The sequence below is a fragment of the Anguilla anguilla genome, chromosome 6 (assembly GCF_013347855.1).
Source record: "Anguilla anguilla isolate fAngAng1 chromosome 6, fAngAng1.pri, whole genome shotgun sequence".
In the NCBI taxonomy this organism is placed as follows: domain Eukaryota; kingdom Metazoa; phylum Chordata; class Actinopteri; order Anguilliformes; family Anguillidae; genus Anguilla; species Anguilla anguilla.
In genome coordinates this window covers 21374832-21390879 of record NC_049206.1, presented here as the reverse complement: position 1 = coordinate 21390879, position 16048 = coordinate 21374832, and the positions used below count along the sequence as shown (strand labels likewise).

Genomic DNA, 16048 nt, shown 5'->3' with positions numbered 1-16048 from the left:
AATGAAAACCTACAGGATGGTAGATCCCCAGGAACAGGATTGGGCAGCCCTGCTGTAAACTGAGGCCTTTACCTCTGGCACTGGGTGGCACTGGATTACTTTTCAGGCCTCTGAGAACTTGGTGACAATGGGTGGAGAACATCAAGTAAGGTGTACACCCTCGCCACTGGTTTCTCCATTGTTATTAGTGTCTTGAGGAATTTAAATACCTCCACACAACAGCACCAAGGCAAAATGCTATCTGATGCTCTAACGCCAGGGTTGCAATTGGCTCTGTGGTATTGAATCAGTTAGCCTTTAATCAGCCAGCCAATGAATACATTACTCTTTGTTTTAAGTGCAATACATGCGATCAGAGCATTCACCACAGAGCTAGAATCAGAAAACAAAACTGGAACATCCCATCCCTTTAAGTGATTTTAAATGTCTACTGCAGACCTTAAAAACAGGTTTGTAGCTGTTCTAACTGAGAATGTATAATGTGAAATATTTTGTGTCTGTGGTTTTGAATTGTATTGTATTTTTTTTTTTTGTATAATCTGCTTGTTGCTTCTCTAGGCCAGGGCTTTCTTGAGAAAGAGATAGACATCTCAATGGGGCTCACTTAGCTAAATAAACAAGAAATAAAACATGTTGAATGTTCAGCGCTTTAGAATTGTACCTTTTTTTGTGAAAATTTTGTGAAATCTGATATGGCTCCCATGCACAAATAACATAAAAATAAATAGAGAAATGTATAAAAATGTAGAGTAAAATCATCAAAGATAGTAAAAAATAGCTATTTAGTACACTGGTTTCTGAAGTGGGATTGCACAAATGTGTGGGCATATTATGCAAAAAAAACAGGTCATCCACCCTTTGATGAAGCATTTCCTTTGACATTTTCACTGCAATGACTCTTTTTTTATGCAATGACTTTATTTAAGTCATGCACCCACACAGGCAGATTTCTATAGAATTTAAAACCTTTATAAGATTAATGCACAATAATCATTAGCCTAACAGTGACATCATATTCAAGGCCCTAGTCCTTGGAATAAATTAGTAGTTTATACTTTTATATAAACCCACAAATGGTTTATTCCACTTTCATGCATTTTATTTTAGAATGCTACTGTGTGTGTTTCTGTAACTGGAGCATGTGCTGTTACCATTTGCCTAATATTTAAAAATCCCCCAGCCATTGTTCCATTTTGACTTCGAGTACAGTAGTCCTGTATTGTGGTAACAAACACCCCAATGCCCACGTATGTGCGCCAACAATGGTTAACCACCACCCTACATTACCCTGCATTAAGCCCCTGGGGAGTGACCTCTATGTACAGACCTTTTAGAAAAGGGAACCCAGACCTGTAAAAACACTGAGATATTGTACAGAATATATTTTATCAAGATGAATGAATGAAAATGAATGATGGAAATAATAATAATACAAATATTTTTTTTTTTTAATTGTGTTTAAGGTGCACACCAGGTACTTGGGGCAAAAGGGGAAGGTGCTTGGGTACAACTGAACTCCCAAAGATCCAGCAAGCAACATAACACAACGCCAAGAACAAAATAATGCTATTTAATATTTTGATTTATTTTGTTACATAAGGAAGCAAGACAAGCATATTTTTCAGACTTATTTTAACAATTAATGCAAATTTGATTAATGCATAATGAATCAGCTTAAGGTTAAAAGAAAATCACAAGAAAAACTATATCTGCGATAGTACTGTATGTTTATAGGAGCAAATTGTGACTATTTATTGGTGCATATTGCTATTTTGCATATTACTGTACTGCAACAGTGCATATTACTGTGATATATGCTGTGAGTGTAAATATAAGCAAAGTGGAACACAAAAGCCATATACACGTAGAATGCTAAGGCTCTGTGTTACTGTTTGTGCTGCCGTTAGTGGATCTGGCATGAGCGTTGGCCACCAGTGTCTTCATTTTAGAGCTGCGGGAACATACAGGCACACATTAGAAATGACCAAGCAACAAGATGAACTTACTGTGAATAAGGGTGTGTTTATGTATTTGTTATTAGTAAATATGGTAGGTCAACTAGCAATCCTTCTGCAGTGACGACCTTGAAAATCAAAGTGGGTAGGAGCATGCCATGGGGAGTTAGTACGATTCCAAGGTCCCTGATCGACCGGGACCCTCAAAAAATAAAATAACATAGGATTTGCTGGGATGGTGGGGCCCGATGTGAGGTCTTTTCATGGGGCCCAGAATCCTTGGCGGTGAAAGGGACTGTGTAGCCAATCAGATCTAGGGGTTAATTATGTGGCCAGAATGTATGTTTTCGTAGTTATTTGGCCAGGACACTAAGGTTAACACCCCTGCTCTTTTGAAAAGGACCAATAAACCTGTGCTTCTGTAATTAATGACAGAGGACCTGCATGTGTCTTACCTGAGACGCAAGAGGTATTGCTTCACCCACTCATCTTTAGCACTGGCACACACCTTCTTATCACGAATGGTGTAGAATCTAAACAATGACAAGTTCATTATAGCCTATGTCTGTACGTTTGCTTGTATATGTGTGTGTATTTGATTAGGTCCATGTGCCTGTGTGTGTGTGTGTGTGTGTGTGTGTATATGTATGTGTGATGTGTGTGTTTGTGTGTGTGTGTGTGTGTGTGCGTCTGTGTGTCAATGTTTGAGCTTACCTGTGTGAGCATGTGTGTTCTTGTGCATGGACTGCATGTGATAGTGAATGGATCCATTGGGCTTGTGTGTAAGTGTGTGCGTGCGTGCATGGCGTGCGTTCGTGTGTGCATGCGTGCGTGCGTGTGTGTGTGCATGTGTGTGTGTGTGTGTGTGTGTGTTTGTGTGTGTGTGTGTGTGTGTGTGTGCGTCTGTGTGTCAATGTTTGAGCTTACCTGTGTGAGCATGTGTGTTCTTGTGCATGGACTGCATGTGATAGTGAATGGATCCATTGGGCTTGTGTATAAGTGTGTGCGTGCGTGCATGGCGTGCGTGCGTGCATGCGTGCGTGCGTGTGTGTGTGTGTGTGTATGTGTGTGTGTGTGTGTGTGTGTGCATGTGTGTGTGTGTGTGCGTGTGTGTATGTGTGTGTGTGGCTGATATCATGACTGTGATTGGTTCTGTTCTGGGGTTGCAGGGACATGGTTTGCTGTTGTATTAGCAGAGTTGGTGATGCAGGGATGTCTCAGACATTGTCACTCACATGATGGCATCAATGCGGCAGATCTCTCGGGAGCTTTGCTCCACAAAGCCCTTGATCGAATTGAAGGGCAAGGGCTTGACAGTGTACTTTACACAGCAGGCATGGTTCAGGGGTCCAACTGCAGAAACACACACACACAGGTACACACGTACAAGCACACCCACGCATACACACAGGCCCACATATACCATATACACCATACATTCACACACATTGCACACAAATACAGATTCACAGACACACACACACGCGCGCGCACGTGCACACACATATACCATGTACACCATATACACACATTCACACAAACAGGTACACATCACGGACATACACGCACACACATAGGTAGAACTGAATGAAAATGAGAAAGAAACAGATGCCCTCCAGTTGTGGGCTTATATTTCAGATTGCATGCTCTGACACAACAATCATGAAGTAAATAAAGGATGCTGATGATGCATAAAAACACAAGCAAATTTTAGCTCGCTCTTTCTCATCTCACACTTACCGTCACCAGTGCACTGCCAGAAGCACAGAATGCAGTCATTTTATTATGTTGCTTTTGTAAACTCTGTCTGACCGTTCATCTCAGCGCAAAGAATCTGAATATTTCAGTAATTCCAGTAATTGCAGAGACCAAGGCTGGGAATGTATCTGCTCAAGAGTTATGGAAGGTACATGTATTTGTGTTCATTAAGGTGTGTGGCAGACACCATTAGCTGTAAAAGGAACAGTGAGCATAGGTGAAACACCCTGATTCCAGAACAGAAGTCGGCATGTTTCAGATTGTACACATAGTTTCCTATCTCACTGAGGGACCAATTTATTTGACCGTTCTCAGGTATTTTGCTTAATAACACCTGGATTGGTTAAAAATGTCCAAGAACCATTGACTGACAGAATTTTTTTTTTGCTGTTGCCAATTGCGCACTGCGACACGGCACCCATTCTGGCTCTGATACATTGGTTTAGTACACAGCATTTGAAGTGAGAACACGCACCCATTCAACAGTAGTCATGGGGCCTCGTGCAGGACCCCCGCGTACCCATACAACTGCATTTGAGGGAGCCCAGAGCCTGTTAGCGAATAAAGGACAAACGGGAAACTCACATGCGGAAGCGCTGTTACTGGGAAAGCTCAGGAGGCACGCCAGGAGGAGGGCGACGGCCAGGCAGCACCGGAACATCGCGCCGGTGAAGACGATCGTGTCAGGGTGACCACCGACTCCCGTTGGGTGTGTTTATGTACCTGGCTGGGGGGGCGGGACGGGGGAGGTGCATGGGTTTTCGAAGGGCTGAAACAATTCAGTAATGTGGCTGTATTGACATCCTGTATGTGCACTGCACCCCGCAGAAAATGGGGACAGAGACCCAGAAACAACCACCAAGATGCTGATATGGCCCCGGCGGGGACTTCCTGCACCCCACACGCCAGACATGCACGTGTCCTGGCCCGTGTCTGTTTCGGCAGAATGAAGCCTTGCCCCACATCTTGGCCTCTTAGAAAATAGTTATGCTCACAAATGTAATTGCATTCTGTTCGATACTGATCTCAATGCTCTCATTTTAATCCACAGTTCTGTTTAACCCTGGTAAACACTGTTATAGCAAATTTCCTATCATTCATGCAATTTAGCAGGTTGTCATGAGGGCAAGTTATTTTCCAATCACTTAATAATAATATAAAGTGGTTCTAGGTTCTGTTGGTGAATGTATTGTGCGCAGCAAAATGATAAGTCTGATTTAATCCTATTTTACTGAAATAAACAAATAATAATGCCATAGAGCTGATTTTAAACAGTGCATTTTAGTGTGCAGATTCATGGTCAGCATCCTGACCCAAAACCAGCAGGGTCTGAAGGTATGTTGTCATCCAACCACGTATCGGGCCTATTCTTAGTACTTTTGCATGAGGTCAGTTGGCCTGCAGCCAACCTGGGAGTTTACAAATAGTACTATAGCCACCAGGGGCAGAGCTAGCCTGTCATACATTTATGTGTGAGACATGCTGAGAAATAAACCATGACTGAAAATAATAATGCTTCCTTTATGTAGCGTACCGTAAACTGAAACAGCCGTACTCTATATGACAGCTCAGGAGCAATTTACTTATTAACGTGAGATTCAACAGAAAGAAAAATGGCTCTGAAGCAAGCTAGCTAGCCTACTGATAGCAAGGGGATATCACTCTTGTACTGCATGTTGCAGAGGTGCCAGCAACAAACTTAATGTCATGTTTTACAGAAAGAGAAACATGTTTAAAAAAAAGCTCAAATATTTGTTTTAATTTGCTAGTTTAATTTGCTAGTCTAGCATACAGTGACAGTAAACTACACAAACTAGAAGATTTGCTTTGCATGGGAAACACTGAATTGTTTTCTATTGTGCTGTATGGTGTTATTGGCTGTTGTTATTTCCGCAATCAGGCACTATTTGATTTCAGCTTAAAATCTGTCTACTAGCTTGTTGGATTGGTTTGGGTTGGGCTAAAAAGTTGTTCGTTTTCTGAAGGTTTTGGCCTCTAATTCAACGCAGACTCTAGTGAAGACTGCTGAATGAGCAAAAATCTAATGTGTATATTGTTGAAAGAGCAGGACTTTTGAAATCCAATGCATGTTAGAATGATTACATGATTTAACGAATAAATCAGGGTGCATTTAGCCAAAATATTTCATTTAAATAACAACTATATTTGATTACTTTCACACATGATGCTTTCAGTTACCATTATAAAATGTATGAAAAACAGGACACACAATCTTTTCCATAAATGGTTTATTCGGTGACATCAAAAATGTTTAAATGGCTGTGCATTGCTTCTGTCACAGTACATGTGTAATATATCAGCTTTTGCATATGTTGTTTGTTATACAAAAGGATTAAATAAAGATTTAACAATAAACAATATTGAATTGCTACAGCTTTCTATTTCTACAGAAGCCCCATGTCATATATCTCTTTTGAAAACATGATTTGAAATAGGCTGTCTTTTTGCTTTGTCTTTTTGTATCTTTTTGGAAACAAACCAGTGTGTGGATTGCAATAATGCAATAAAATAATACTTTTGGTGACACTTTGATTTACACAAGGTTCTTGTAAGGCTTTCCTAAAGCTCTGTAAATCTGTCCTAAAGCGTTCATGAAGAATATAACACTTTGATTATTGAAGTATAACATACCTTGCGGAATATTACCTTAGAGAAAAAAAAGAAAGCATCGTGTGTTGTCTCCACAAAACTGAATGTGTTCAAGGGTGAATTTAAAAGTTATTAAATCATTGCAGTTGAGGGATTTCATATGTTTCAGGAAAGTTACCACAGTATTTTGTGTTTTATGTTAACCGTGACCGTGTTTACATTTTCATAAAATGAAATTACATGTAGAAACACACCATGAATGTGGTCAAGCGTGTTTTAGTCTGATAAGACTTTAGCATGAGAGAGGTCACTGTTTCCCTTTTCTCCTAGTGTCTTGTTTCTTGTTTTTCTTCCCAAGACTGTAAATGAATGAGATAAACCATCATTTTGAGATAGACACACTCAGAATTTCAGTTATGCTTACTGCTACTGTAGTCAGTCATTCATTCAAATAACAGCCAGGCATCCAAGGTTGTAAGGTATTTTTTTAAAACTTGTTAGGTATTTTTTAACTCAGAAAATTCTAACTCTTTGACGATATAATAAAATTTCATTTCAGCGACTGTCAAAGCCCATAACACTTGCATTGAATGCCCTTCTAAATTTCAGCGCTGTCTCAGTGTTGTTCTTACCTGAGCCGTTTAAGGATTCGTTTCACACTCTTTGCTTTTGGGTTGGCACAGATCCTCTGATTCCGTTGTGTGATGAACCTGCATTAAAGCAAAAAAGCAAAAACATGGCCGATGTTTCGAACCCTCTTTTCCTTTCTGATAACACCAGTGAGGTGACTGGAACAACGAAACATGAGAATGATTTGTATTCACATTTTTAAAGTAACTTAATTTGTTGTCCATAAGTATGTACATGTCAGTATATGAGTGTGTGTTTGTGTATAATCTATAAATACAGTAGGTTGTATTTATTTATTTTCATTTTTTTTGGGGGGGGGCGCTCATTTTCCCTCCCCTTTCTTTAACATGAACTGTATGTGTTTTATTTAACCTGGTGTTATGTGTTTTATGTGACGTATATAAGTTATATCTATCTGACAGCCCCATCAGTCTATCCATCGTGTCTATGTTTTTAGAATTAGAATTTAAAAATAACATAATGAAAAGGTATTAAAGGAAGGAAAACATATTATAGCTTACACAACAGCTGGAATGTTGCAGTTCCCTGTAATTTCCTGCATCCTGTGTTCCTTAATTTTATTCAGAGACAGCTTCCGCAGCTGGGGTTCCTTGCTATAGACCATGCAGCAGCCCCCACGGCCTGCAGACATAACAGCAGCACGATCTCATTCGTCGTTCGTAATACTTACTGTTTGTTACTTACTGTAATTAATCAAAATTCAAGCTTTAGCCTGAAAACTGCCTCTTCACAAATACAATTTGGTGAGGTCAGTGATGGCCACAATTATCTCGCCAAATTGTATTAATGAAGAATTACTCAAACACTTTGATTCAGTTGGGAGTTATGGACAAATGCTGATTGAATCCGGCAGATTGCCTCATTCAGTATGACTGACATGGCAAACAAACAACAGAAGAGAGGCCGTAGTAAAACGTGTACTTTTATAATATATATTTTTGTGAATAAAAATGAGCTCTACTTAAACAAACATTACAGGCATTTAGCAGACGCTCTTATCCAGAGCGACTTACACAACTTTTACATAGCATTCTCACATTGTATCCATTTATACAGCTGGATGCATACTGAAGCAATGCACGTTAAGTACCTTGCTCAAGGGTACAATGGCAGTGTTCTACCCGGGAATCGAACCTATGACCATTCGGTTAAAACCCCAGTTCCTTACCCACTGTGCTGCACTGCCGCCCTAAACAACATCCGAAGACAACTTGAAGCTACTCTGGGATGACTAAACGTTCGGACCCAGTCGTCAGGTCCAGTAGCCGGTTCAGAGCAGACTAAAGCTGAAGAACACAGCCATTGTCCAAACTACACAATTGATCACAGCTTTTTAGGGGAGAAAGCCAACCGAATGAGGAAAGCCTTACTTACGTCTTGCTTTATTAGTACTGACAATTGCTACAGCCAGGAGGAGAGCAGACAAGATGGCCAGTGAGGTCTTCATGGTACACTTGGGATGCTGCACTGCCGGACAACGGGCTGAGGACGGACAGATGGAAGCGGCTGTTTTTACCGGCCTGGACAGACATTTTATACGCTCGCCTGGCTCACAGGGAAAGCCCCTACACGTATGGCAGATTAATGATAAGAAGGAACCGGCTGTCTCTGTACTTACCGGCAGAACGGCTCTTCTCTCCCAGAGACCCGAAGGGACTCTCCGGAGGTGGAAATATTTAAAGTTCAAAGGACACATGGCTGTGGTTCAGTACCTCTCACAACCTGGTGGGCTAAAGTGCGCAGGGAGGAACTGGGCCACACAGTGATTCAGTGTACTGTGTGTGGGAGAGAAATAGAAAGAGTGGGAGAGAGAGTATGTGTGTATGTGTGTGTGTGTGTATGAGCTGCCATGCTCATACATTCTATGCTATACAACTATGCAAACAAAGTACGACCAAAATAAAAATATTGAATATGCATACACTGCGGGACTAAGGAAAACGTGCATTCTGACCTGACTGCTTGGCTACATAGAGTGCAAAGGGATATATCGATAATCAGATCAAACAGTAACCATTTTACTGACATAATTAGCACTCATTCACCAATCAAAATTGAATATTCGCCATAGCCATGGTATAATGCTAATTAAATTACCAGCTACTTTCAAACAGACCACTCTCTCAGTATTGTTTGTTTTTGCTTTGGGTTTCTCCCACTTCAGTGATTCAACAAAGGTTTTTTCTTGGATTTTTTAGACCTTGTTTTTCTGATTGGTTGAGTGAGTAAGCTAGCTGCAGGCCCTGGATCACCATTCTGGACCGTTAAACCCGTGAAAATAATGTAACATGGTGCAAAATGATAATATGTTGCTACTGTAGTAATCCTAAAATATAAGAGGAGGGACAGGTACTGGACTGAAACATGCTGCTGCCCAACATTGTTAAATCAGTGAGATCTGATATCAGTGGTCTGAAAACATGCAAGACCATAACATACAATAACATAGATCACACGTATACAAAATTCAGGGAACTTCAACGTTAGAGTGGGGATATGGACCATTCAGGTGAGAGTAGTATAGACACACGTCAGAAACTGAATTCACTGCATACATTGAAATTCTATCTTTACCACAATGAACCCACTGCTAGTAACAGGCTATGTCATGCATACTGCTAAATTGGACACTCACAAGATGCCCTAGGCTGTGACAAATACTGTAGTTATACTTCAGGAGCCACTACTGGGCCATGTCTTCCACGGGAATAAAAACCAAGCCCACTTCCATATCTAGAGTTCCTATTGGTCCATAGCTGTACCTCTAAAATATTTAACAGATAATGAGACAAAAGACTACAGCCAAATGCAGACTGTGGACAGGTACTGGTGACAGGTAGTTATGAATACATTCAATGTTCCAATCCTCTTCTGGTAGGGAGTGATAAAACATAACGGGGAGCTCATGCAGGAGAGTGGGGGAAAGGAGGCCATGCTGAACTGAATTCACATGTTCGGAGCGGTTTAGAGCTGCTAGTGATGCAGAATACAGAGAGCTATGGTACCAGTAATTATGATTACATTCCATTGGGCTCAACAGCGTACACCAGGCCTTTGGGGTTTGCGGAGAGCGCGGTCTCCGGAAAGCTGGCTGCAGCAGGAGGCAATGCCTTTGAAATGGCTGGAACATCAGAACATGTCATTTGCACAGGTGATTCGGGGACAGCACAGAGAATGGCGAGCGAAAGGTAGACTTGCCAAGAAATGCACAGGGGATAGGAAAACACTCCTAAAACTTCACCCATATCTACGCAAAATCCCCAATCCCACCTAAGTTTGTCATCTATCTTTGTCACTAGGGGCCCTAAATACCCTTCAACACAGAATGAGTGTAAATCAGCAAAGCCTCTGTCCCCCCCCCCCCCCCCCCCCCCCACCTCCAACCAGAGCTCCCAGCTCTGTGTTTTATCACTTCTTCCCAGAGTTCTGGACAAAGTCTCTCAAGCACCCCCAGGTGAGAATCCTTAGATCAAAGGAAAGAATGCCTAAAATTTAGCGATGTCATTGAGAAAAGGTAGTGCACACTCTACTACCGTTGCATTGCTACAACATATTCAAGATTGCTCATTCCGTCCATAAATCTCCACCTCAACCACGTGTGAAAGACACCGTGGTTAATATGTCCCTGTGAAGTACACACTGCACAGCAAGATGATGCACTGTACCAATCAACCAGCCAAGATGAGCTTCACTTTATTTTATTAATGATGAAGTAGCTTACAAAAAAATACATTTATTTTCCAATGAGTTACACAAGCTGTAATCGAGTACCACTTATGCAGTACTTTACCACTTTATATGTCGAATACATTTGTTGGTATTTAAAAATCAATTTCTTACGAAATCAAGCAAAATGAGCCATTCTGAAAGCAGAAGGATGATATAAGAGCAGGTGTGCTTCTAAAGTGATGGTGTTCTGTTAAGGAATCCGGCTGAGTTGTGTCTGAACCAGGTCAGGCCTCACGTACAAAAAACACGTAGGTGATGTCATCAAGCTCTCCTCTGGTTCCTTCAAAGGACATCAGTAAAACACGCATTAGCATTTCATTGTATCAGGCCGCTGTGGGAAAGGTCTTTCAAAGGCACATGAATGAAAGATATTATCCAATAATATTTATATTATAAAGTCACTTCTTCATAATGTTGCTGCAGTATCATTGTGACATCAAATTTTGAAAATGTGTTAACACGCTTATCTATTTACAGGTGATAACACGAACTTCATGTCTAACAGTATAATACGTAAGTAGTTCCCCATTGAATGCGTATAAACTCGGCTTACTTTATGTATTCCATTGCCTCCTGTACCCACTTGTCTTTGGGGTTGGCACAGATCTTCCTCCCCTTCACAGTGATGAAACTGAGAACAGAAGAACACAGCTGAGTCACGACCATGGGCAGCTCAAACGCCCAATGTGGGAAAGCAATTATAGCAAGAATATGCTTTGAACCATGGCAGCCATTCATTCAAGCTTATTGTCAGTTTTAAACCTTGAAACTCAAAATTTTTTTGAGGAACCAGTTTTTTTCTTCACCAACTCAGCTTTATGGTTTAATCACATACATTTTTTTTAAATCAACTTTAGTCGTTTATAGACACTCTAAATAGAACTTAATGGGATGTTCATTACAAGAAAACAATGTAAAAACAGAAAATTTACATACAAGATTTTGGCATGACATCAAGGTTATGTAAGGCAACGTTGTGGAAGATTGTGAAACTACATTTCTCGACGTGTGGACCCTTTCATTCTGTTGCACACTCTGATAATATCTATGCCACGAAAGAGGGAAAAATAATCTACCAACAAAGACAATACATATGAGAAAATTATTTACTCCTTCATGTGACTTTATGTAATCCTACTGTGTGCAACAGATCTGGCCACAGTAACCATTTCCATGATTTCTCCCTCCCCGGGATTAGCTTAGTAACTGCACATTAAGGTTAATCATTTACATATACACTTTAAATAATTACCATTATTTAAGTGTTTTGCAGCTTCTGTTCAAAAGTATTCCCTTTTTTCATTACCCCTTATTAATGACGTTTATGCTGTAGATATCCATTGTACATCCGGTAACAAAGTGCTACTGTGTTATTTCAATGAGATATTTACATGGGTTAAGCAATGAAAACATTTAGGCCTACCACTACAAACAATATTAATGCATTGATAAGAGGCGGGTTAAGAGTCTGTATTAGACGTTGCACGTAGCTGGATGTCTTGCTGTTGGCACAAGTTTTCCTCTGGTTTTGCATAATGTTTTTGTTATAAACTGCCCGCAGAAAAGACCTGAGCTGATGTCTACTTACACCACAGCATCAATGTTGCAGGATGTTCTGATGTCCTGGCGGTGAAACTGTTGCAGCAGGCTGACAGGGATGGCTTTTTCACTATATGATAAACAGCACCTCACAGGACCTGGGTGAGAATGGGGACATAGTGATTAGGTTTTGCTCATTGTTTTGGCAATGCCTGGAAAGTGTCAATCCGTCTATGGTAATGCTATGTCTAGTAAACTGCTAAAAAAAGTAAAAACCCAGACATGTTTCCTGCTAAGATACTTTAATAATAAAACTGAAACGAACCAGTTTCACAATGTATGACTAAGCCATTCTGGTAACTACATTATTGTCACTTTACTCACTGAAATTGAAAATACTGTCCTACTTACCCGTCTCACCCAGCGAGACCACCGCTGTCAGAACCAGAAGTAATGTTGGGATAGCCATGCCCAGTTTTGCCATCGTATTTGAATGCTTTTGACTGTCTTAAAATGGTAACTGACTCTTCTTCTCTGATTACTTCTGATATCGAATAACCCGGGTTCCATTTTATAGCCAGTTCGAGAGCAGGTGGACTTTTCGGAGCATTTTCCGGATCACCGTAAACTTTCTTGGGGAAAGTTCTGAGCCGCAGGGAAAAGTAAGTGGGTCAAACGTCAACCGTGACATTTGGTTTTCCGCCCCTGGCACAAAAGCCCAGCCCTTCGTAAGCATCACTCATGTGCATTTTTCATGACTAATCTCATTAAACTGGCAGCCAATAACTAATTAACTAATTAAAGGGATAATTTATGGAAACACTTGTATTATATTCAAAGCATACATTCAGTGAGCCAGAAAATGTACTGCTGGTGTGCACCATTGTTGAGTGTACTGTATGTAATGTTCCTCACTTCAATTCATTGAAAAATGATAATTGAAGTAATTTTACTATGAGCTCTTATACTCTTAGATGGCATCCTTGCCCAGAGTGACACAGAATACACTCTTCCAATTTATACATTTATACAGCAATTAAAGAATATTAAGCTGAGGATGTTCATATATGACTTGGTTAACCATCCAATGGCAATAGCCAATAGGAATAGAACTGAGAACCTTTAGTTCACATGCAGACTCCAGCTCCAGTCGGTCTTCAAAAACATACACCATCAGCTTCAATGGGGGTGATTAATCTATGCTTTCATATTTTGAAACCTCATTAAAATATGACTTCAAATGAGAAATATGAATCAAAATCATGATGCACAGTCATTGTGTTACAGTTCCCATGAACTGTATTTGTATTATAACTATTACAGTCTAACAGCCTGGAAAAATTGATTTTTAAACCAACATACATTTTTATTATCCTGGAGAAGTTATGCCATGAATACCACAGCACCTGTGAATAACTTTCCCAGGAAGATAATAGCTCTCTACACACATTTTACACTTTGTCTCAGAAATGAATATCAAATATAAATATAAATATAAACCACAATGAAATTGGCATCAGAGAAAAAATTGGGGAGGTTCGAAGGAAGTTATGATTCAAATACAGAACAAAGGGGGAAAAACTCTCTACCATGACCCATTTAAAAAATGTAGATGTTAATCTTTCTCAGGCCACCGCAGTACACAATGTTCCTCTGACCTAAAAAAGTGGTGACATCACAATGTAGCAGTGCTAATTGCAAATGAGTGCACGATAAACTTCAGATAAAAATCAGATCTGAAAGATGTGTTGCTGGTTTATGCTGCGTTCAGTGTAAAGTGGTGTAGAGGCTAATCCAAATACAATTAACTCTAACATCACCCAGGGGTAAGAGCGTGTCATCACCAACAAGCAACCCCTCTGTTCATTGGGGCTCCCAGGCTAATCTATTGAGGTGCACAAGAGGTGTCTTCCTCCAACTCAAGTTTGTGTGAGCAAGCATGTGTTTTCCACTTCAGAGCAGAGGACATGCTTGTCTGCACTCCACCAAACAGATAACTGAGGTTGTCTAATTGTATTGTGTGCATGAGGGTCTTCCAAAAATTGGGGAGAACAAAGGTAAAAGCATAAAATCGAATACACGCTGAGCTCTATAATGTTTTTCTCATTTTTTTCCTTGATTTGGCTCTGTACTCCACAATTTTAGATTTTTAACCAAACAATTAGTTGTCAAACATGTTAATGTTCAGGTTCTCAGCTTTCACGAAAGTGTATTTTCATGCATTTTGGGTTTGCCATGTAGAAATTCAGGATACCATAATGTTTGGGACAAGTGGCTTCACAGGTGTTGCTGATTAGTTAGGTGTGTTCAATTGCTCCCTTATTGCAGGTACTGTACAAGAGAGATTTCCACATATAGTCTTGATTCTAGGTTTTTGATTATTGGCATTTGTCAACATGTGGACCCGAGTTGTGTCAATGAAAGTCAAGAAAGCTGAGAAATAAGAAAAAGGTAGAGACATAGGCCAAACTTTAGGCTTACCAACATCAACTGAAACATCATTAAGAAGAAAGAGAGCACTGGTGAGCTCATCAATGGCAACGGGCCTTGAAGGCCAAGGAAAACCTCTACAGTTGAAAACCCGGAACACCTGCCCGACTGATCAGAAACACTCTTCAGGAGGCAGGCGTGGATGTGTCAGTGACTACTGTCTGCAGAAGACTTCACAAAGAAACCTACAGTGGCTACACTACAAGATGCAGACCACTAGGTATGGTAGCTGAAAAAACAGGATGGGTAGGTTGCAGTACCTAAAAGAGCCTGCAGAGTTCTGGAAAAGGGTCTTGTGAACAGATGAGACCAAGAGTCACTTGCATAAAAAGTGTGGAGGCCAAAAAGATTCCCAAGATCCAAAGAACCCCCCTTCATCTGTTAATCATAGTGATGGGGGTGTTATGGTTTGGGAATGTATGGCTGCCACAGGTACTGGCTCACTTCTCTTCATTGACGATACAACTGCTGATAGCAGCAGCAGAATTAATTATGAAGTGTACAGAAGCATCTGTTCACCTCAAGTTCAACCAAATGCCTCTAAACTCATTGGACGACACTTAATCCTACAGCAAGACAATGATCCCAAACATAATACCAAATCACCAATGAGTTTTTCCAAGCCGGAAACTGGAAAATGCTCAACTGACCAAGCCTGAGTCACAGTCTTCAAGCAGTCATTGCCTGCAAAGGATATGTGACAAAGTACAAAGCATGATTACTTTCATTTAAATAACATTAGTATATCACAAACATTATGGTGGCCTGAAATGGGGGACTACGCATGAAAAGTGCTGTAATGTCTACAAGGGGAAACCAAAACATATAAAAATGCCATTTACTAAAAGCTGAGAATCTGTACTTTTAACCACATTTGAATTGTTTGATTACAAATATAAAATTGAGCAGTACAGAGCCAAAACAATAAGAAATATGTCTTTGTTCCACACACTATGGAGCTCACTGTATTTAGATAAATGGTACATTGAAATTGAATTATATAAAACAAATGTATCTGTAGATACACATATAGATAGATCCAATGGTCACTATTCAGTGTTGTTTTTAACATATTGCATGTCTATTGAGAAATAGATTTTTACCAAGGACACATTTAAATGGTAGGATGAAACTGAGTAGCGCTATTGTAGAATTAAAAGCCAGAATATATGACTAAATGTTGTTTACTTTGCTGACTTCTCTATTTTTCTTGAAGTGAAGTTGAACTGTGAAGCAACAGCATAAAATGTTATCTCACATTTGGAGAACAATGTTACTTGTGATTTTCCCTAACACATGGTTATATTAGCCCATGA

At 40.1% G+C, this 16048-nt stretch overlaps 3 protein-coding genes across 4 annotated transcripts; all 3 read right to left on the bottom strand.

Moving 5' to 3' along the window:
• Window positions 1–1550: 1550 nt before the first annotated feature.
• ccl20l (C-C motif chemokine 20-like) lies at window positions 1551–4415 on the bottom strand. Its single transcript, XM_035421045.1, has 4 exons — window positions 4299–4415; window positions 3191–3308; window positions 2411–2488; window positions 1551–1951 (listed from the first exon to the last, which is right to left on the bottom strand). Exons 1-4 carry the CDS (start codon window positions 4372–4374, stop codon window positions 1873–1875), a joined length of 351 nt encoding a protein of 116 aa, XP_035276936.1. The 5' UTR covers window positions 4375–4415; the 3' UTR covers window positions 1551–1872.
• Window positions 4416–5945: 1530 nt separating this feature from the next.
• On the bottom strand, window positions 5946–8682 carry LOC118229248 (C-C motif chemokine 5-like). Of its 2 annotated transcripts, XR_004765629.1 has the most exons (5): window positions 8593–8682; window positions 8349–8456; window positions 7475–7595; window positions 6956–7033; window positions 5946–6682 (listed from the first exon to the last, which is right to left on the bottom strand). XR_004765629.1 is itself a non-coding variant. In XM_035421046.1 (4 exons), the coding sequence occupies exons 1-4, from the start codon at window positions 8419–8421 to the stop codon at window positions 6631–6633; spliced, it is 324 nt and encodes a 107-aa protein (XP_035276937.1). In that variant the 5' UTR covers window positions 8422–8597; the 3' UTR covers window positions 5946–6630. The 2 variants fall into 2 exon arrangements, 1 of the variants encoding a protein (XP_035276937.1); XM_035421046.1 differs by having other exon boundaries at window positions 8349–8597.
• Window positions 8683–10665: 1983 nt separating this feature from the next.
• LOC118230635 (C-C motif chemokine 26-like) lies at window positions 10666–12947 on the bottom strand. Its single transcript, XM_035423807.1, has 4 exons — window positions 12654–12947; window positions 12292–12400; window positions 11257–11334; window positions 10666–10983 (listed from the first exon to the last, which is right to left on the bottom strand). The coding sequence occupies exons 1-4, from the start codon at window positions 12724–12726 to the stop codon at window positions 10965–10967; spliced, it is 279 nt and encodes a 92-aa protein (XP_035279698.1). The 5' UTR covers window positions 12727–12947; the 3' UTR covers window positions 10666–10964.
• Between the last annotated feature and the right edge of the window lie 3101 nt (window positions 12948–16048).